General features: G+C 47.3%; 1 protein-coding gene across 1 annotated transcript in view; it reads left to right on the top strand.

The window, feature by feature from the left end:
• SLC9A3 (solute carrier family 9 member A3) overlaps nucleotides 1–21,725 on the top strand; it is a 121,220-nt gene that overhangs the window by 82,676 nt on the left and 16,819 nt on the right. The window contains exons 6-14 of the mRNA XM_038770292.1: nucleotides 3,709–3,869; nucleotides 5,882–5,960; nucleotides 7,359–7,536; nucleotides 7,760–7,980; nucleotides 11,270–11,472; nucleotides 16,119–16,208; nucleotides 17,641–17,711; nucleotides 19,899–20,028; nucleotides 21,386–21,501. Of these exons, the coding sequence (XP_038626220.1) occupies nucleotides 3,709–3,869; nucleotides 5,882–5,960; nucleotides 7,359–7,536; nucleotides 7,760–7,980; nucleotides 11,270–11,472; nucleotides 16,119–16,208; nucleotides 17,641–17,711; nucleotides 19,899–20,028; nucleotides 21,386–21,501 (1,249 nt within the window). The remainder of the gene's footprint in view (nucleotides 1–3,708; nucleotides 3,870–5,881; nucleotides 5,961–7,358; nucleotides 7,537–7,759; nucleotides 7,981–11,269; nucleotides 11,473–16,118; nucleotides 16,209–17,640; nucleotides 17,712–19,898; nucleotides 20,029–21,385; nucleotides 21,502–21,725) is intronic.

Raw genomic sequence — 21,725 nt, forward strand, 5'->3', positions numbered from 1 at the left:
GTACACAGTAGTAAAGGGAACTCTGATTTGCTCCCTTTATTCACCTCTTCATCAGCCCCACAACACTTATGGGTAGGGACTGTCTCTATATGTTGCCAACTTGTACTTCCCAAGCGTTTAGTACAGTGCTCTGCACACAGTAAGCGCTCAATAAATACATTTGAATGAATGAATGAATGGTGATCACAATGGAGTCTGGAATAATAATGATAATGATGATGATTAATAATAAGCACTTATATAAGTCAAGTCAGATGGCCTAGTGGATAGAGAATGCGCCTAACTAGCGCTTAGTACACAGTAGTAAAGGGAACTCTGATTTGCTCCCTTTATTCACCTCTTCATCAGCCCCACAACACTTATGGGTAGGGACTGTCTCTATATGCTGCCAACTTGTACTTCCCAAGCGCTTAGTACAGTGCTCTGCACACAGTAAGCGCTCAATAACTACATTTGAATGAATGAATGAATGGTGATCACAATGGAGTCTGGAATAATAATGATAATGATGATGATTAATAATAAGCACTTATATAAGTCAAGTCAGATGGCCTAGTGGATAGAGCATGCGCCTAACTAGCGCTTAGTACACAGTAGTAAAGGGAACTCCGATTTGCTCCCTTTATTCACCTCTTCATCAGCCCCACAACACTTATGGGTAGGGACTGTCTCTATATGCTGCCAACTTGTACTTCCCAAGCGCTTAGTACAGTGCTCTGCACACAGTAAGCGCTCAATAACTACATTTGAATGAATGAATGAATGGTGATCACAATGGAGTCTGGAATAATAATGATAATGATGATGATTAATAATAAGCACTTATATAAGTCAAGTCAGATGGCCTAGTGGATAGAGCATGCGCCTAACTAGCGCTTAGTACACAGTAGTAAAGGGAACTCCGATTTGCTCCCTTTATTCACCTCTTCATCAGCCCCACAACACTTATGGGTAGGGACTGTCTCTATATGTTGCCAACTTGTACTTCCCAAGCGCTTAGTACAGTGCTCTGCACACAGTAAGCGCTCAATAAATATATTTGAATGAATGAATGAATGGTGATCACAACGGAGTCTGGAATAATAATAATGATAATGATGATGATTAATAATAAGCACTTATATAAGTCAAGTCAGATGGCCTAGTGGATAGAGCATGCGCCTAACCAGCGCTTAGTACACAGTAGTAAAGGGAACTCTGATTTGCTCCCTTTATTCACCTCTTCATCAGCCCCACAACACTTATGGGTAGGGACTGTCTCTATATGTTGCCACCTTGTACTTCCCAAGCGCTTAGTACAGTGCTCTGCACACAGTAAGCTCTCAATAAATACGATTGATTATGTAAATGTCTGTCTCTCCCTCTAGACTGTAAGCTTACTGTAGGCAGGAAATGTGTCTGTTATTTTGTACCCTCCCAAAGGCTTAGTACAGTGCTCTCCACACACTGAGTAAGTATGATTGATTTTGACTGATTCAACACATGATCTGCCGTCTGGCAGATTAGATATCGTCGGGAGCTCTAGCCCAGAAAACATTTCATCTTGATGATTAATTATGTTACTTGTTAAGCGCTTACTATGTACCAAGCACTGTTCTTAGTACAGTACACGTTCCTCAGCGGTCGGAAAGAGACAGGCCTGATTGGGGTCGGAGAAGGGGTGTGAAGGGCTGGAATCCTTTCCATCTTCACAGAAATGGTTCAGTTCATTCTCTGAATTCCTGGGACCATTGAAATATTTTCCTAAATGGGAAGCCAACTGCCGGCCTTCGGAGATCGAGCTTCGTGTGACGAAGGGATGGAAAAAAAAAGCCCACGCTGCGGAGGAGAAACGCGTTCTCCGACTTATCTTGTGAAGGAGGGGAGAGCCGATCCAGGGTGGAAAGAGATCGTGTCGGGGGTGAGAAACCAAAGCATTTGGCTCGAAATCAAAATGGTCATCAAACAGTGGGATTTACTGAACGCTCACTGTGTGTACGAAGCACTCGAGAGAGCCTGATAGAGGAAAGAAAATCACTGCCCTCATGAGAAGCAGTGTGGCCTAATGGAAAGAGCGTAGACCTGGGATCCGAAGGACCTGGGTTCTAGTCCTGCCAATTGCTTGCTGTCTGACCTAAGGCAACTCATTTAACTTCTCTGCCTTAGTTCAGCTGTTTTCCCTCATACTATGAGCCTCATCAGGGACAGGGACTGTGTCCCTTGCACGTATCCCAGTGCTTAGAACAGTGTTTGATACGTAGTAAGCGCTTAACACATACCATTTAAAAAAGGTAGTTTACAATCTTCCAGGAGCTGGATCACTGGAAACCCCAGTTCCCGTCAACCACCCAGTGCGTATCTGCATGAAGTCATCATCATCATCATCAATCGTATTTATTGAGCGCTTACTATGTGCAGAGTCCTCTTTCTATCAATCAAAATCAATCAATCATATGTATTGAGGACTTACTGCGTGCAGAGCACTGTACTAAGCACTTGGAGACTACAAAATAACAATAAACAAACACATTCCCTACCTACAGTGAGCTTACGGTCTAGAGGGGTAGACAGACTTCAATATAAATAAATAAATTACAGATCCTGATTCTCAATTACCTGACCACAATGGATTTCATTCACCTACCATTTTCTCATCAGTTTTTCCAGTGCCAAACTCTTAACTTTGTGAGATTCTTCCTATTTTTTAAGATGCCCATGCTTCTAAGCCTGGGTATCTATGGAAAGTCACTTTGTTAAATCCTTTCCCGTTTTTTAAGATGCCCAAGAAAATGTTTCTAAGCCTGGGTATCTATGGAAAGTCACTCCGTAAAATCCTTCTCCTCGTCTTGATATATAGTAAGCGCTTAACAAATACCATTTAAAAAAGGGAATTTACAATCCTCCAGGAGTTGGATCACTGGAAACCCCAGTTCCCCTCAACCATCAAGTGTGTATCTGCATGAAGTCCTCTTTCTAGCAATCAAAATCAATCAATCGTATGTATTGAGCACTTACTGCGTGCAGAGCACTGTACTAAGCACTTGGAGACTACAAAATAACAATAAACAGACATTCCCTACCCACAGTGAGCTTACAGTCTAGAGGGGGAGACAGACTTCAATATAAATTAATAAATTACGGATCCTGATTCTCAATTACCTGACCACAATGGATTTCATTCACCTACCATTTCCTCATCAGTTTTTCCAGTGCCAAACTCTTAACTTTATGAGATTCTTCCTATTTTTTAAGATGCCCAAGGATATGCTTCTAAGCCTGGGTATCTATGGAAAGTCACTTTGTTAAATCCTTTCCCATTTTTTAAGATGCCCAAGGAAATGCTTCTAAGCCTGGGTATCTATGGAAAGTCACTTTGTTAAATCCTTTCCCATTTTTTAAGATGCCCAAGGAAATGTTTCTAAGCCTGGGTATCTAAGGAAAGTCACTCTGTAAAATCCTTCTCCTCGTCTTTTTAAGATGCCCAAGGAAGTGTGTTTAAGCCTGGGTATCGATGGAAAGTCACTTTGTAAAATCCTTTCCCATTTTTTAAGATGCCCAATGATGTGTGTCTAAGCCTGGGTATCTAAGGAAAGTCACTTCCCTTAATCGGTCTTCGTCTTTTTAAGATGCCCAAGGAAGCGTGTATTTATGAAAAGTCATTTTGTAAAATCCTCAAGAACAGAATCAGGCAGTGACCCATGGAACATGTCGCCTCTTCTCTCTTCCTAGGAGAACTCAATATCGGCTTGTTGGAGTTCCTCCTGTTTGGAAGTCTGATCGCTGCAGTCGATCCAGTGGCTGTCCTGGCTGTGTTTGAAGAAGTCCATGTGAACGAGGTCCTGTTTATCATAGTTTTTGGGGAGTCGCTACTCAATGACGCCGTCACCGTGGTAAGCAAATTGCTCTGGGGAGTGTCCAATTCGTCCATCAGTGGCACTTATTGAGCACTTATTGCGTGCAGAGCACTGTACCGAAGCACAGTAGATTCGGTAGATTCAATTCCCCTCCCCTCGCTAGAGAAGCGAGATGGAAAATGTTTTAATGAAACAGCAGATCAGGCTGCCGATCTGTTTGAAAAATAGGGATTCCAGCTACATTTATTCCCCCAACTTCCACATTTTAGGCCAGACCTTGCCAGGATGGTCAGCCTGAAGCCCTGCAGAATTTAGATTCCCACTGCTGGAAAACTTTGCAAAAAATCCCAATCTGTTCTATTCCATTCCTTCCATCCCTTCTTCAATGTGCAAAATTCACGACCTCATCAAGGAATTGTTTTTAATGGATTTTTTAAAGTAATTACTACAGCCCCATTGGGGTAGATGAGTAGGAGGGAGATTAGGAAAACTGAGGTAAATGTACATGTGACTCCTCAAGTGGAGAAGAGAAGTAAAGTGACTTGTCCAAGGTCAGACAGCAAGCCTTTGTCTGAACCGGGATTAGAACCCAGGTCTGTCCTCTTTCCACCAGGCCCAGAACCTTCCCTGTGCAGCTTCACAATTTGCTTTCTTTGATTTATTTAATTTGATACTTCCGACCCTCAGTAACAAGGCTGATTCTCCAGTCCCTGACCACAGTAAATGTCATTCACCTACTTTTATTCTCATCAATCTTTCTAGTGCCAAACTCACTGAGATTGTCTCCCAAACAAGTGGGTCTAATACGATTGATGATGATGATAATGTCTAAGCTTGGATATCTGTGGATAGTCACTTTGTAAACTTCACTTTGTAAAACCCTCGTGGTCCTCATTTGGTAGCTCCTTTGGGGAGGTAAGACTTTCTGAGATGACAGGGATCTCTCCTGGCTCCTTCAGGAGCTGAACTGGGATGAATTAGGTCCCCCTCGCCCCAGTCTGATTCTGTTTGAAGAAACACAAGGGAAATTGACTGGGCTGGGAGCAGGACTCTGTCCACTGGATTCCTTCCCCCTGCTCCAGGGTCTCTCTCAGCTGCTCTGAGAAGGTTTCAGCGCCGAACGCAGTGGTGGCTTTACCTTAAAAATGTCCTTGGATCTTTTCCCACTTCTCCATCACCACTGTGGTTGATGATTAGAATATTAGAAAAAAAGAACGTCTCAGGACTGCAGCTATTCTGCGATCGCTATTCTGTATCCAGGCCCCAGAACCCACAGGGGAGAGGTTTGAGAATGAAACCGAGCCCTATATTACATCCATAGTGCGATTAATTCTGCCTCTACAATCTCCTTTCCTGAAGCAGGCATTGACCGACCCTCCTACTCATTCTGAGACTCCCAAGGCTCCTTTTGATTTCATAAATCAAAGCAGCATGGCCTCGTGGAAGGAGCATAGGCCAAATGTTCATTCGGTCATATTTATTGAGCACTTACTGCGTGAAGCACTGTGCTGAGCGCTTGGGAGAGTACACTATAATAATAAACGGACATTTTCTCTGCCCACGACGAGCTAACAGTCTAGAGGGGAGCAACTGTGAAGAGCAACCCAAAGTTTTGCAAATGCTGCACCATTAAGTAAGAAATAAGTGCTTTGGCTGTTTACAACTTTATCTTTCCCAAATAGACTCAGACCAACCCAGCCACCGCATGCTTTGCTCTCATTACTTACCGAAAGTGGCTTGCCTGAAAGGAGGAATTCGCACATCCTAAAACCCAGCCTGACACCTTAGCCTTTCGATTTGTTGAAATGGAGGAACACTCTGATATATTACAAGCTAATCGGGTAGGATGCAGTCCCTGTCCCACATGGGGCTCACTGTCTTAATTCCCATTTTACAGATGAGGGAATTGAGGCAGACAAGTGGCAGAGCCGGGGTTAGAACCCACGTCCTTTGTCCTTTGGTGCTCTGTCCGCTACGCCATGCGGCTTTTATGCTGCATTTGTAGTTCGGAAGCATCTTTCAATTTTACATCTTGTGTTTGCTCTTAGGTGCTGTACAATGTCTTTGAATCTTTCGTAGCGTTGGGAGTGGACCAAGTGACCGGAGTGGACTGTGTGAAAGGCATAGGTGCGTCTACTGGGGATACCCCCTACTTCCACTCTGGGTGGGCTCCCTGCTTCCACGAAATTCGTGTGGGAGTGGGTGGAAATGTGGCCGGGAGCTCTGCCGTCGGTTGGGTAGGGCAAAATTGGGGTTTACACCCTCCGTGGCACGCACGCCGCACTTCTCCTCCGGACACAAGAGATGGAAGCGCTCTGAATGACCGTTTGAAGGACTTGGTATCCCGAAAAGAGAAAGAGCCAAGTCAGCCCCGATCTTGCGCGGGACATTCCATAGCCGCAAGAATTTGGAGTGGGACTTTAGCCCACACCGGATCCTCTGGACACAGGCCCTTCCTACTCTAGCCGAACAGTAGGCTCACAGATCTAGTCTCGGCCTCGCCTAGTCTCTGCTGGGGGCTGATGAGAGAGGATCTTGGGGGATTCCGGTTGATGAGAATGCTATTTTTCAAGTGCTTAGTATGAAGGAAGCGCTGAACTGAGCGTTAGATCATCATGGGACTCAGAGTCTAGGGAGGGCAAGGCATTAAATCCCCATTTTACAGTTGAGGGGTGGCTGAGGCTCAGGGAAATTAGTGGATGAGCAGGGCTTAGAAATCAGGCCCTCTGACTTTCCACCAAACCACACTGCTTCTCAGTGGTTGACATATAGGAGTGACTGCCCCATCTCCTTCAGAAAATATGGGATTGGGCATCCTCCACACTCACATAGGGAGAATAATAATAATAATGATGGGATTTGTTAAGCGCTTGCTCCCACCCCTCCATCTTGCCTGGGATACTTTCCCCTCTCACATAATAATAATAATAAGAAGAATGATGGCATTATTTAAGCACTTACTATGTGCAAAGCACTGTTCTAAGCCCTGGGGAGGTTACAAGGTGATCAGGTTGTCCCATGGGGAGGCTCACAGTTTTAATCCCCATTTTACAGTTGAGGGAACTGAGGCTCAGAGAAGTGAAGTGACTTGCCCAAGGTCACACAGCAGACGTGTGGCGGAGCTGGGATTAGAACCCAGGACCTCTGACTCCTAAACCCGGGCTCTTGCCACTGAGCCACGCTACTTCTATTTTAATACCGTATTATTCATTCATTCAATCGTATTTATTGAGCGCTTACTGACAGTTGGCGGAGCCTGGATTTGAACCCATGACCTCCAACTCCAAAGCCCGCGCTCTTCCCACTGAGCCACGCCAGCCAGTCAGCGCTTAGAACAGTGCTTTGCACGTAGTAAGCGCTTAATAAATGCCATTAAGAAAAAGCAGAGAATACAGCATCTTGCTTCTGTCTCAGTAGTAGGTTGGGATCAGCGGGCAGTGGAGACGACCAGAGCCGCGGGGAACAATGAGCCCATTGACCGTGCTTGAAAGCCAGCGCGACAACCGGGCCCCTCCTCTCTTGTAGTGTCGTTCTTTGTGGTGAGCCTGGGAGGCACCCTCATTGGCATCATCTTCGCCTTCCTCCTCTCCTTGGTCACCCGCTTCACCAAACACGTCCGCATCATCGAGCCAGGCTTCGTCTTCATCCTGTCCTACCTGTCCTACCTCACCTCCGAGATGCTTTCGCTGTCTGCCATTTTGGCGTAAGTCCCCCGGGCCCCTCCCGCCCCGTGGCTCGCCGGTATTGCCGGCTCCGACGAGGGGCGGAGCTGGGATTGGAACCCAGGTCCTCCTGCCTCAATCGCCCGTGCTCCAGCCGTTAGGCCACGCTGCTTTTCAGCACGCTGTCTCCCGCAGCGCGGGCTATCCCGCCCTCCGACCCTCCCGCCGAGGCCCCGGATTCTCAGACACGGTCTTCCTTTCCAGGATTACGTTCTGCGGCATCTGCTGTCAAAAGTACGTGAAGGCCAACATCTCCGAGCAGTCCGCCACGACGGTGCGCTACACCATGAAGATGCTCGCCAGCGGCGCCGAGACCATCATCTTCATGTTCCTGGGCATTTCCGCCGTAAACCCGGACATCTGGACTTGGAACACGGCATTCATCCTCCTCACTTTGGTCTTCATTTCCGTGTACAGAGTCATCGGTGAGGAAAACGGGGCTTCCTGGTTGTGATGGAGGGGTGGATGGATTTTTCGGCAGGCCCAGAGAGTGACGAAGAATGGCCGACCTTAGCCCTCCGGGGATTATTGTGGTTATGGTCTCTTATTGACCGCGCAGCACATCCAGGTGGACTGGGAAGGGGAATTCTGGTGGCCGATGTGTCTTCCGCCACGTAGGTTCAGAGGGAATTGGATTGGAAAGGAGCTGGAGGCCTTGGGAGGGTGATCTTCCCCTGTTTGGTTTAGGTGCCTTTGCTTTGGCCTGGGTTCTAATCTGCCTCTGCCACTTGCTGTGTGATCTCTGGCAAGTCACTTGATTTCTCCGGGCCTCTGTTCGCCCATCTATAAAACGGGGATATAGAGCGTGAAGACCTAGGTGGGACAGAGACTGTGTCCAACCTGATTACCTTGTATCAATCAATCAATCAATCGTATTTATTGAGCGCTTACTGTGTGCACAGCACTGTACTAAGCGCTTGGGAAGGACAAGTTGGCAACATCTAGAGACCAGCCCTGCCATCAGAAAGACCCGAGCACTAGTCTCCTGTTCTCTGGGGCCCCCCAGCAATGGTGAACCTGATGGGAAGGGGGAGAGATGGCAGTGTATGAAGCCAAAGCTGATCCTCTGGGATTTTCCTTGTGGAATTTTCCTGGGGCGGCTATAGTGCGGGGAGAATTCCTGAGAAACAAACTTTCATTTTTAAATCCCAGACCACCTGGCTTTCCGTGTACCTCTCCTCCTTCCTTCCATCTCTATCTCTCCTGCTATCCCCCTCTTTCTCTCCCTCTGGGCCTCCCCAACTCTCCAACTCTCCTCCCTGTCCCTATTTCAATTCAATCTCGCCGCTGCCCAGATCAGCCCAGGGCGGAAGGGCAGATTGCTGAAACCTCACAGGAAGAGCTCCTAAATTGGACCATGAAAAACAGACCCTCTCCCGGACTTGACTGAATCTGCCTGTGGGGAGAAGGGGAGACACCTGAAGCCACGAGCCTTCTGAGACTCGTTCAGGAGGGAAGAAGATGGAAGGGATTTCCAGGGGAAAATAGGCTTGTCCCCTAATTCCCACTCCCACTCCGGCTTGGAGTTCTGGGCTCAAGGGCTTGCTGTAAGCTAATTTTCTGCTTGACTTCCAGCTTGGGATCCAATGAGGTAAGCCCATACAGGGTTACAGCTCAGGTTCACCTGTAGAAGCGGCAATCATTGCCAGGGACCGCTGAGGCACAAAAGCATCAAACGCCCACACCGCTGCACACATCCTAAACTCTGACGATCGTAATGCGTCTGGATTTGAGGGAAACTAGCTCCCCAGAGATTGGATCGAGGGGAGATGCGACTCATTTCTTGGGACAACTCCTGCCCTTTGGGTCGATTTCAGAGGAAAACTAATCCTGAGTGATTTAGCCCTTGAGGTCCTGTTTCGGTGGATTGCAAAATCCAACAGCCTCCCTGGAGCCCTGAGGTAAATCTACGTGCGTACTCAGCCCTTACACATATAGATCCGATTGTGTGTACAGTTAGTTGCTGCGCTCTTTCCTCCTGTCAAAATCTATGAGATCCCTACTCTTCCTCAATTTGGAAGTCATTCATGTCTGCCTGTCTACTTCATTCTTCTGAAAGCTCCCTGAGGGCAGGTGATGAATCTCCCAAGGGTTCCCCACATAGAGTAGGGTCTCAATAAATGCCACTGATTGATTGATTGACGGTACCCCCTCATGGTGCCTGAATGTCACATGGGTAATCAATCAATCAATCGTATTTATTGAGTGCTTACTGTGTGCAGGGCACTGTACTAAGCGCTTGGGAGGTACAAGTTGGCGACATATAGAGACCGTCCCTACCCAACAGTGGGCTCACAGTCTAGAAGGGGAGGCCCCTGTAGTTGTGGGATTGCAAGGTCACACAGCAGACAAGCGGCGGAGCTGGGATTAGAACCCAGGTCCTTCTGAGTCCCAGGACCGTGCGCTAGCCACTAGGCCACTATGCTTCCCAGGCAGATCAGAGAGGGACAAGGTAGACCTGGGGTCTTCACGGGAAGCAGTGAGCTTGGTGACTTCCTCCCCCTCCTCATTTAATGGGCCACAATCCTCACCGTGTGGAAAACACTGCATTGAGCCTTGGAACGAAAAGTCCATTGTAAAGTCACTATATAAACCCACTAGGTGCCTATCTTTAAATTGAATTTTAAATTCCCGATGTATTCGTGTCTGTCCCCCCTCCCTAGAATGGGAGGGAATGTGCCTGCTAATTCTGCTATATTGTGCTTAGCACAGTGCTGTGCACATAGTAAGCACTCAATAAATACCAGAGATTGATTGATTGGTTAAAGTTAGTTGGATAGTCCCTGAAAATCTCAATCTAAGGGTTAGAAGGCACCTCAGGAGGCTAAATATAACAATTTGAAAGTAATGATGGGAACAGTTCAGTTCAAGGAAGGCTCCTCAGGGTCTAAGTTCCGGCCCTGACACTAACCTGCTGTGTGACTTTGGGTGAATCACTTAACTTCTCTCTGCCTCAGACAGTGGTAAAATGGGGATAAAGCACTTCCTCTCCCTCCCTCTTAGATGGCGAACGCTGTGAGGGATGAGGACCATAGCCAATCTGATTACTTCGAATCTACCTCAACGCTTAGCATGAGGCTGTGCTGAGCTCTTAATCGATACCAAACCTTCATCGATAATAACAATGGTATTTCTTCAGCGCCGTAGGAGGGAGTAGGAAGAGGAAACGACAAACAGAGAGGTGACACAGACAGAGGGGATTAAAACCCAGGTTTTTCCGACTCCCAAGCCCACGAGGCCTCTCCTTCCCAGCTTTCTGGAGTGGTGATTTTCTGCCTGCGCAACTTCTGGTTAATCCCCATTTTACAGAAGAGGAAACTGTGGCCCAGAGAAGCTACGTCACAATCAATCAATCGTATTTATTGAGCGCTTACTGTGTGCGCTTGGGAAGTACAAGTTGGCAACATATAGAGACAGTCCCTACTCAGCAGTGGGCTCACAGTATGAAAGGGGGAGACAGACACACACCCAAGGTCACACCGCAAACGGCGGGGATGGGATTCGAACCCAGGCCCGTGCCCTTTCCACTAGGCCGCACTGCTTCCCCTTTCCTCTTCCGGATGCTCACGTCTCATTTTCGCCCTCTTCCTCCCCACCCGCCCCAGAAATCATCAGTCGGAGCAAATGCCCGCGGGGGAGCCACGGATTGGCAAGATGAGCAGGGGGAGATGTGTGTCGGGGGGGTGGCTGACCGTCTCGCATCCGTTTCGGCAGGGGTGGTTTTACAGACCTGGATCCTGAACAGATACCGGATGGTCCAGCTGGAAATCATCGACCAGGTGGTCATGTCCTACGGCGGGCTGCGGGGAGCCGTGGCCTTTGCCCTGGTAGCTCTCTTGGACGAGAACAAGGTGAAGGAGAAGAACCTCTTCGTGAGCACCACCATTATCGTCGTGTTCTTCACCGTCATCTTCCAGGTGAGCCGGCCCCTCCTCGGCCTGAAATCGGCAATGATAATAACGACGATGGCATTTGTTAAGCGCTTACTATGTGCAAAGCACTGTTCTAAGCGCCGGAAAGGGGATCTGCGCCTGCTTATCGTGGCGGCAGCGCTGACTCTGTGCCCAGCGCTGAGGAAAGTGCTACCCGATCAGGTCGGAGGCAGAACCTGTCCCGTCTGAGGTGGGAAAAGGATGGGGAGGGCAGGTGTTGCATCCCCATTTTACAGATGCAGAAACGGAGGCCCAGCAATTGGAATTCATCATCAATCGTATTTATTGAGCACTTACTATGTGCAGAGCACTGTACTAAGCGCTTGGGAAGTACAAATTGGCAACATATAGAGACAGTCCCTACCCAACAGTGGGCTCACTGACTTGCCCAGGGTCACCCAGGGGACCCTGTTGGAAAAGGCTGCGGTGCGCTAGAAGCCTAATTGGGCCTGGTAATTTTAGGAACGCGGAGCTCCTTTTGTAGGTTTTCATGCGGCCCCCCAAGGGACCCGACCCAATTTGTCCTGAACTCAAAAAAATCTCTCCCCTTCAACCTGCAGTTGATTAACAAGGCTCAGGTTAATGTTCCATCCGGCACCGCGGGCCTCTCCGACGGATCAAATGGCCAAGACCAGGCCTGGTTGGAGCCCAGGAATCCCAACGGGGGTCTTCCCTGGGGCTCCCCCTTCCTCGCTAGCAAGGGCAGAGAGGTTGAACTTGTAGCAGGAACTGTGGCCCCAGATCCGCTGGTGCTCCTCAGCACCCTGGGAGCGGTGAGGGAGAAAGTGGACGGGGGGGGGGAGGCAGGGGAAACACTCTCTGCTCTGGGGTACCTGTCAAGTACCCCGATCTTTGCCAAAACATCTAAGCGGCTTGGCCGAATCCTCCTCCAGCTCCAACACACTTTCCTCTTGTGCCCTAGTGGATAGAGCGTGGGCCTAGGAATTCCTATTTGTGCGTTTGTGTGACCTTGGCTAAGTCACTTCACTTCTCCGCCTTTGCCCTCTGGGCTCTTGACGCCTGCCTCTGTGCCCTTGGGTGACCCAGATGGATGAGTCAGGCAAAGTGAGGGGAGATGAATTAGTCCGTATAGTAAGTCCATATAGTAAGTCCATATAATTAGTCATCATCATCATCATCATCAGTCGTATTTATTGAGCGCTTACTTTGTGCAGAGCACTGTGCTAAGCGCTTGGGAAGTACAAGTTGGCAACATATAGAGACAGTCCCTACCCAACAGTGGGCTCACAGTCTAAAAGTCCATAATTAGTCCATATAGTAAGTCCATATAATTAGTCATCAACATCATCGTCATCATCAATCGTATTTATTGAGCGCTTACTGTGTGCAGAGCGCTGTACTAAGCGCTTGGGAAGTACAAGTTGGCAACATATAGAGACAGTCCCTACCCAACAGTGGGCTCACGGTCTAAAAGTCCATAATTAGTCCATATAATTAGTCCATATAATTAGTCCATATAATAAGGGCCTTGGCCTTTTAGAGCTCCTTGAGGTTCAGGGGTCAAGACATTTTGGTCTTGGCCATGCCGGGGGTAAATCGCTCACTTTGTTATGCATATGACCTCTCCCAGATCATTTGCAGGGCAGTAGAAGAGCAATTAGCTCAGATTGGTAAACTAGGCCAAGCCCAATCTGTTCCTTTATTTACCCACATAGGAAAACAGATTTGGATTGGCTAAAATTAATCAGGTGCCCCTGGCATCTGAAGTGGGCTTTTTGCCCAATTCAGGAGACCCCGGTCTCTGCTGAGCCATGGGGCTTCATTAATAGCAACACCAGGGTGAGCAAAAATACCACCCACGTCCAAAAGAACCACAGTTGGCCTTTGGGCTTTGTCATTTTGTCAGTACAGTGCTCTGCACACAGTAAGCGCTCAATAAATACGATTGAATGAATGAATTTTTATTTATTTATATTAACGTCTATTTTATAATATATATTTTAATGTCTGTTTAATATACATATTAAACAGACATTAATACATATTAATGTCTGTTTTCCCTTCTAGACTGTAAATTCGTTGTGGGCAGGGACTGTCTGTTTATGGTTATACTGTTCTGTTCTAAGCACTTGGTACAATGCTCTGCACACAGTAAGCGCTCAATAAATACGATTGAATGAATGAATTTTTATTTATTTATATAATATCTATTTTATAATATATATTTTAATGTCTGTTTAATATACATATTAAACAGACGTTAATATATATTAATGTCTGTTTTCCCTTCTAGACTGTAAACTCCTTGTGGGCAGGGACTGTCTGTTTATGGTTATACTGTTCTGTCCTAAGCACTTGGTACAATGCTCTGCACACAGTAAGCGCTCAATAAATACGATTGAATGAATGAATTTTTATTTATTTATATTAATGTCTATTTTACTATATATATATTAATGTCTGTTTAATATACATATTAAACAGATATTAATATATATTAATGTCTGTTTTCCCTTCTAGACTGTAAACTCGTTGTGGGCAGGGACTGTCTGTTTATGGTTATACTGTTCTGTCCTAAGCACTTGGTACAATGCTCTGCACACAGTAAGCGCCCAATAAATACGATTGAATGAATGAATGTATGAATGATTCCCCAAGCCCCCACACCCGATAAACAATCCCGCAGTTCCCACCTCATGAGAGGAGGGAAGCAGGAAAAGAGGGGGGAAAGCCCACAATCTGCTTCAGGACCCAAAGGTCGGTGCTCTGCCGCTTTGACCCCCAGCATACCCTCCGAAGTCCAGTCCAAATCAAATGTGACCAGCCTGAGATTCCCCCAAGCCTGGGATTTGCCCAGCAATCAATCAATCAATCAATCGTATTTATTGAGCGCTTACTGTGTGCAGAGCACTGTACTAAGCGCTTGGGAAGTTCAAGTTGGCAACATGTAGAGACAGTCCCTACCCAACAGCGGGCTCACAGTCTAGAAGGGGGAGACAGAGAACAAAACGAAACATACTAACAAAATAAAATGAATAGAATAGATATGTACAAGTAAAATGAATAAATAAATAGAGTAATAAATATGTACAAACATATATACATATATACAGGTGCTGTGGGGAAGGGAAGGAGGTAAGATGGGGGGATGGAGAGGGGGATGAGGGGAAGCACATACTAAGTACTTAACAAATGCCATTATCATGAGAGGGGGAGAGGAATCAATCAATCAATCAATCGTATTTATTGAGTGCTTACTGTGTGCAGAGCACTGTACTAAGCGCTTGGGAAGTACAAATTGGCAACATATAGAGACAGTCCCTGCCCAACAGTGGGCTTACAGTCTAAAAGGGGGAGACAGAGAACAAAACCAAACATGCTAACAAAATAAAATAAATAGAATAGATATGTACAAGTAAAATAAATAAATAGAGTAATAAATATGTACAAACATATATATATATATATATATATATGTATATATACAGATATTTATATATACGAGTCCCAGCAGGGACTCGCCTGCCATTGGAGGAGGCCTCCTGTGCATCCAGTCCATGGCATAGTGGACAGAGCACGGGCCTGAGAGTTAGAAGGTCATGAGTTCTAATCCTGGCTCTGCCACTTGTCTCTGTGGCCTTAGGCAATAATAACAATAATAATGATGGTATTTGTTAAGCGCTTACTATGTGCTGGGGAGATTACAAGGTGATCAGGTTGTCCCACGGGGGGCTCACAGTCTTAATCTCCATTTTTTAGATGAGGTAACTGAGGCACAGAGCCCAAAGTCACACAGCTGACAATTAGCAGAGCCGGGATTTGAACCCATGACCTCTGACTCCAAAGCCCGGGCTCTTTCCACTGAGCCACGCTACTTCGCTTCTGCGCCTCAGTGACCTCATCTGTAAAATGGGGGTTGAGACTGAGCCCCCTGTGTTCAACCCAATTTGCTTGCATCCTCCCCAGCACTTAGTACAGAGCCTGGCACATAGTAAGTGCTTAACAAATACCATTATTATGACTATTATATCCAGTGCTAAACACTCAGTACGGTCAAGTGAATGAATATCCACTTTGCTAGTATGTTTGGTTTTGTTCTCTGTCTCCCCCTTTTAGACTGTGAGCCCACTGTTGGGTAGGGACTGTCTCTATATGTTGCCAATTTGTACTTCCCAAGCGCTTCGTCCAGTGCTCTGCACACAGTAAGCACTCAATAAATACGATTGATGATGATGATATCCACATCCAAAGTCCTTGGGCCACGCACCTAATTTCAGCCTAATGTCTGGACGATGTTTTGGGTGTGCTACGGACCCAGTCTGGCCCAAGACCCTTATGGCCAGTTTTTGGGAAGCGCGGGGCCAGAAATCAGCCATAGGAGAGCTGCCTCCGTACCTGATAAATCCCCACCCTTCGTAGCCCCAGCTATAAAATGGGAGGGGGGTGGGCACCTTCCTTGCCCCCTAGAAGGGTTCTAGGGAAAGCCCTGCAATGCCAGGCTGACTTGGTTCTTACCTCCTGCTCAGTTGGCTCGCTGAATCCTGGAACCAAGGCCGAAACCGCATAAATCCACTGAGCCTTCTTCGAGGGGGTGGCTCCTGAGCGGATTCCCGTTTCTCCCGGTTCCGTCCGCGATTTCTCCGTCCTCTGCTTCTGCTCCGCTTCTGCAGGGTCTGACCATCAAGCCCCTGGTGCAGTGGCTGAAAGTGAAGCGCAGTGAGCATCGGGAGCCCAAACTCAACGAGAAGCTCCACGGCAGGGTAAGCTCCGGGAACAGAGCAGACTGGCCTGGCACAGCACCATGCCTGCCCGTGGCAAACAGGGCATCGGGGTTGGCTTCTCATTCCTCCTTCCCCGCCCCTCCCACTCAATCCCCTTGCCCCCCTCCTACCTCTCCTGACTTTCCTAGTAGAATCCAGTCAGCACACTTCGCTCCTCTAATGCCCACCTTCTCATTGTACTTCAATCTCGCTGCCAACATCTTGCCCATATCCTGCCTCTGGCCTGGAATACCCTCCCTCCTCATCTGACAGACAATTACTCTCCTTGTCCTTCAAAGCCTTATTGAAAGCACATCTCCTCCAAGAGGCCTTCCCCAACTCTTCCTTTCCTCTTCCACCTCTTTCTGTGTATATGTTGCCATCTTGTACTTCCCAAGCGCTTAGTACAGTGCTCTGCACAGAGTAAGCGCTCAATAAATCCGACTGATTGATTGATTTCTGTGTTGCCCTGAGTAGCTCCGTTTGGCATCCTCCCTCCCAGCCCCTCAGCACTTATGTCTATATCTGTAATTTATTTATGATAATGTGGGCAGGGAATGTGTCTGTTATACTATACTCTCCCAAGCACTTAGTACAGTGCTCTGTACCCAGTAAGCACTCGATAAACAATACTTGGTTGACTTACCAAGTTATTTCATCCACTGGGTCCTGCAAGCACGAGTCTTTGTATGTTTCTGGGAACTGGCCTCTTTGGCTTCCCTCAGTGTCCCAAGTCCAGGACATTTCCAGGTTGCCAAATGAAGAAATCACGTTCCTGAGCCCTTCTTCTTCAGCCCCACTTCATCCCTTTCCTCAGGCAGGCCCCAAGGGGAGCCAATGTTGTCTTCTAATCAATCAATCGTATTTATTGAGCGCTTACTGTGTGCAGAGCACTGTACTAAGCGCTTGGGAAGTACAAGTACCCCATAAAGGAATCCCACAATGATAGAGAAAAGTCAGGGCCCTAGGGCAGAAGGGGTAGATTGCTGTTTCCCCGGATGACAGTTTGGGTGGGAGACGTCTTCACGGGTCGGCTTTCTCTCCGAGCAGAGGATTTAATCGAGGCTGGGTCCGCAGCCAGCCCCGATCTTCTAGCCCTTGGCGATCTTATGTAGACGGGCCAAAAAGTTCCCTCAATAATCGCTCGAGTCTCGGCTCTGTCCATCCCTCAGCCTACAGAAGCGCAGGGTCCCACAGGGTCGACCATCATCATCATCAATCGTATTTATTGAGCGCTTACTATGTGCAGAGCACTGTACTAAGCGCTTGGGAAGTACAAATTGGCAACAATTTGTACGGCCAGATCTGAAACCCCCTTGGCAGCGTTCTTGACCCCTCTGCGGGAGGAAAAGGGGGATACGGTTGTGACCTCAAAGCGCGGAAAATCAACCTCTTCTGCCCAGTGCTAATCAACGCACCTTCATTTCTAAAGGCTTTTGATCACATTCTCTCTGCCATCGAAGATATATCTGGACAGATTGGACATCATTATCTGAGAGACAAGTAAGTGGCTTGGATTGCGTTTCCCTGAGATGGAGAAGAGGGGGAAAGATGAAAACGCTTCCTTTCGCTTCAGTTAGGGAGAGAAGCACGCCAGACTTTGCCAGATGTGTAAACTCTATTAAAGGGTACTTCCTCAGACCACTCCCTGCCACCTGCCCTGACTGCTGACTGCTTCTCTGTCAGAATTCCAGGGAAATAATTAATAATAATTTTACTTTTTATGGTATCTGTTAAGCGCTTACTGTGCCAAGCACTGTTCAAAGTGCTGGGGTAGATATAAGGTAATCAGGTTGTCCCACGTGGGGCTCACAGTCTTCATTCCCATTTTACAGAGAGGGAACTGAGGCAAAGAGTAGTGGCTTACCTAAGGTCTCACAGCAGAGAAGTGGCAGAGTCAGGATTAGAACTCACATCCTCTGATGCCCAAGCCCACTGTAATAGTAATAATAATAATAATGGCATTTGTTCATTCATTCATTCAATCGTATTTATTGAGCACTTACTGTGTGCAGAGCACTGTACTAAGCGCTTGGGAAGTACAAGTTGGCAACATACAGAGACGGTCCCTACCCCACAGTGGGCTCACAGTCTAGAAGACTGTGTTAAGCGCTTACTATGTGCGAAGCACCGTTCTAAGTGCTGGGGGGGATACAAGGTGATCAGGTTGTCCCACGTGGGGCTCACAGTCTTAATCCCCATTTTACAGATGAGGTAACTGAGGCTCAGAGAAGTTAAGTGACTTTCCCAAGGTCACACAGCAGACACATGGTGGAGTCGGGATTCGAACCCATGACCTCTGACTCCCAAGCCCGGGCTCTTTCCACTGAGCCACGCTGCTTCTCATGGTCCCCCTCGCCCCCTGACCAGAAGCTTTCCTACCCAGGAAGTTTTCCCTCATATTGGACACAGTCCATGGCCCACATGGGGCACACAGTCTTACAGATGAGGTCACTGAGGCCCAGAGAAGTGAAGTGACTTGACCAAGGTCACACAGCTAGCAAGTGGCAGAGCCAAGACTAGAAACCAAGTCCTTCGGACTCCTAGGCCCAAGCTCTATCCACTAGGCCCTGCTGCTTGTCTCATAATACGATTGAAAGTGATTCCCTTTGAAAGACCAAAATCTAGCAGCCCCTTGCCGTCTTATTTATTTTATTTTGTTAATATATTTTGTTTGGTTGCCTGTCTCCCCCTTCTAGACTGTGAGCCCGTTGTTGGGTAGGGACCTTCTCTACATGTTGCCCACTTGTACTTCCCAAGCGCTTAGTGCAGTGCTCCGCACACAGTAAGCGCTCAATAAATACGATTGAATGAAAGTGATTCCCTTTGAAAGACCAAAATCTAGCAGCCCCTTGCCGTCTTATTTATTTTATTTTGTTAATATATTTTGTTTGGTTGCCTGTCTCCCCCTTCTAGACTGTGAGCCCGTTGTTGGGTAGGGACCTTCTCTACATGTTGCCCACTTGTACTTCCCAAGCGCTTAGTGCAGTGCTCCGCACACAGTAAGCGCTCAATAAATACGATTGAATGAAAGTGATTCCCTTTGAAAGACCAAAATCTAGCAGCCCCTTGCTGTCTTATTTATTTTATTTTGTTAATATATTTTGTTTTGTTGCCTGTCTCCCCCTTCTAGACTGTGAGCCCTTTGTTGGGTAGGGACCTTCTCTACATGTTGCCCACTTGTACTTCCCAAGCGCTTAGTGCAGTGCTCCGCACACAGTAAGCGCTCAATAAATACGATTGAATGAAAGTGATTCCCTTTGAAAGACAAATCTAGCAGCCCCTTGCCATCTATTTTATTTTGTTAATATATTTTGTTTTGTTGCCTGTCTCCCCCTTCTAGACTGTGAGCCCGCTGTTGGGTAGGGACCGTCTCTATCTGTTGCCCACTTGGACTTCCCAAGCGCTTAGTGCAGTGCTCCGCCCACAGTAAGCGCTCAATAAATACGATTGAATGAATATAAGAGACATCCCGTCACCAACTTAGCATCCCCCGGCTTTGGAGGGACTGGAATTCTTTAAAACCTCGGTGGGAGGGAGAGGGAGGAGGAAGCGGGGATGGCAGAAGCCCAGCCCCAGGCACCTCCAGGAGAAAGGAATGGATCGACCAGAATCGAACTGACTTTCGATAGGAACACCAGGTGGGCGGTGGGAATTTCCTCTTCCCGCCGCCTCTGTTTCCACCCGCAGGTGGTCCAATTTCGACCGGAAGATCCTGAGCAAAGTCCTGATGAGGAGGTCGGCTCAGAAATCGCGAGACCAGATCCTGAATGTTTTCCATGAGCTCAACCTGAAGGACGCGATCAGTTACGTGGCAGAGGTACTTCCTGTCATCCTTCCCTAGGGCTCATAGAACAGTAATAGCAATAATTTAATAACTATTATTATTATTAGGGGCACATTTAAATTCATAGTAATAAATGATTTAATAATAAATCATAATTGTTAAGTACTTACTGTGTGCCAGGCCCTCCACTAAGCACTGGGATGGGTACAAGCAAATCGGGTTGGACACAGTCCCTGTCCCACATGGGGTTCCCTGTTCATAATAATAATAATAATGACATTTATTAAGCGCTTACTATGTGCAAAGCACTGTTCTAAGCCCTGGGGAGGTTAGAAGGTGATCAGGTTGTCCTACAGGGGACTCACAGTCTTCATCCCCATTTTACAGATAATAATAATAATAATGGCATTTATTAAGCGCTTACTATGTGCAAAGCACTGTTCTAAGCGCTGGGGAGTTTACAAGGTGATGAGGTTGTCCCATGGGGGGCTCACAGTCTTCATCCCCATTTGACAGATGAGGTAACTGAGGCCCAGAGAAGTGAAGTGACTTGCCCAAAGTCACACAGCTGACAATTGGCGGAGCCGGGATTTGAACCCATGACCTCTGACTCCAAAGCCGGGGCTCTTTCCACTGAGCCACGCTGCTCCTTTGCAGTTTCAATCGCCATTTCACAGATGAGGGAACCGAGGCCCAGAGCCGTGAAGCTCACAGAGCAGACAAGGGGGAGACAGAGAACAAAACCAAACATATTAGCAAAATAAAATAAATAGAATAGATATGTACAAATAAAATAGAGTAATTATCATCAATCGTACTTATTGAGCGCTTACTGTGTGCAGAGCACTGTACTAAGCACTTGGGAAGTCCAAGTTGGCAACATATAGAGACGATCCCTACCCAACAGTGGGCTCACAGTCTAGAAGGGGGAGACAGAGAACAAAACCAAACATATTAACAAAATAAAATAAATAGAATAGATATGAACAAATAAAATAAATAGAGTAATTATCATCAATCGTACTTATTGAGCGCTTACTGTGTGCAGAGCACTGTACTAAGCGCTTGGGAAGTCCAAGTTGGCAACATATAGAGACGGTCCCTACCCAACAGTGGGCTCACAGTCTAGAAGGGGGAGACAGAGAACAAAACCAAACATATTAGCAAAATAAAATAAATAGAATAGATATGTACAAGTAAAATAAATAAATGCAGTAATAAATATGTTCAAACATATATACATATATACAGGTGCTGTGGGGAAGGGAAGGAGGTAAGACGGGGGATGGAGAGGGCGTGAGGGGGAGAGGAAGGAGGGGGCTCAGTGTGGGAAGGCCTCCTGGAGGAGGTGATGAATGCGTAACATGTAACGAGCTCCGTTTCCCCCAAGGGAGAGCGCAGAGGATCCCTGGCCTTCATCCGCTCTCCCAGTACAGACAACATGGTCAACGTGGATTTCAGCTCCCGTCGCCCTTCCACCGTAGAAGCCTCCGTCTCCTACTTGCTGTGAGTGTTGAGAGACCGGGAGCCTTTGGCTGAGTAGCCTCGTCGGGGAGGGGAGGGCTGTTTTTATAAGCAGGGCTTGAGGTGCTGGGCCTCCGGACCCTCTTGTACCCGTCTCAGGCCACGCTGGCCTCAGACGACGCCCTCCTGACAGGATGCTGTGTGACCCTGGGGAAGTCACTTCACCCCTCTGGGCCTCAGTTACCTCATCTGAAAAATAGGGATAA

Source organism: Tachyglossus aculeatus, chromosome X3 (genome assembly GCF_015852505.1).
Source record: "Tachyglossus aculeatus isolate mTacAcu1 chromosome X3, mTacAcu1.pri, whole genome shotgun sequence".
Taxonomy (NCBI): Eukaryota; Metazoa; Chordata; class Mammalia; order Monotremata; family Tachyglossidae; genus Tachyglossus; species Tachyglossus aculeatus.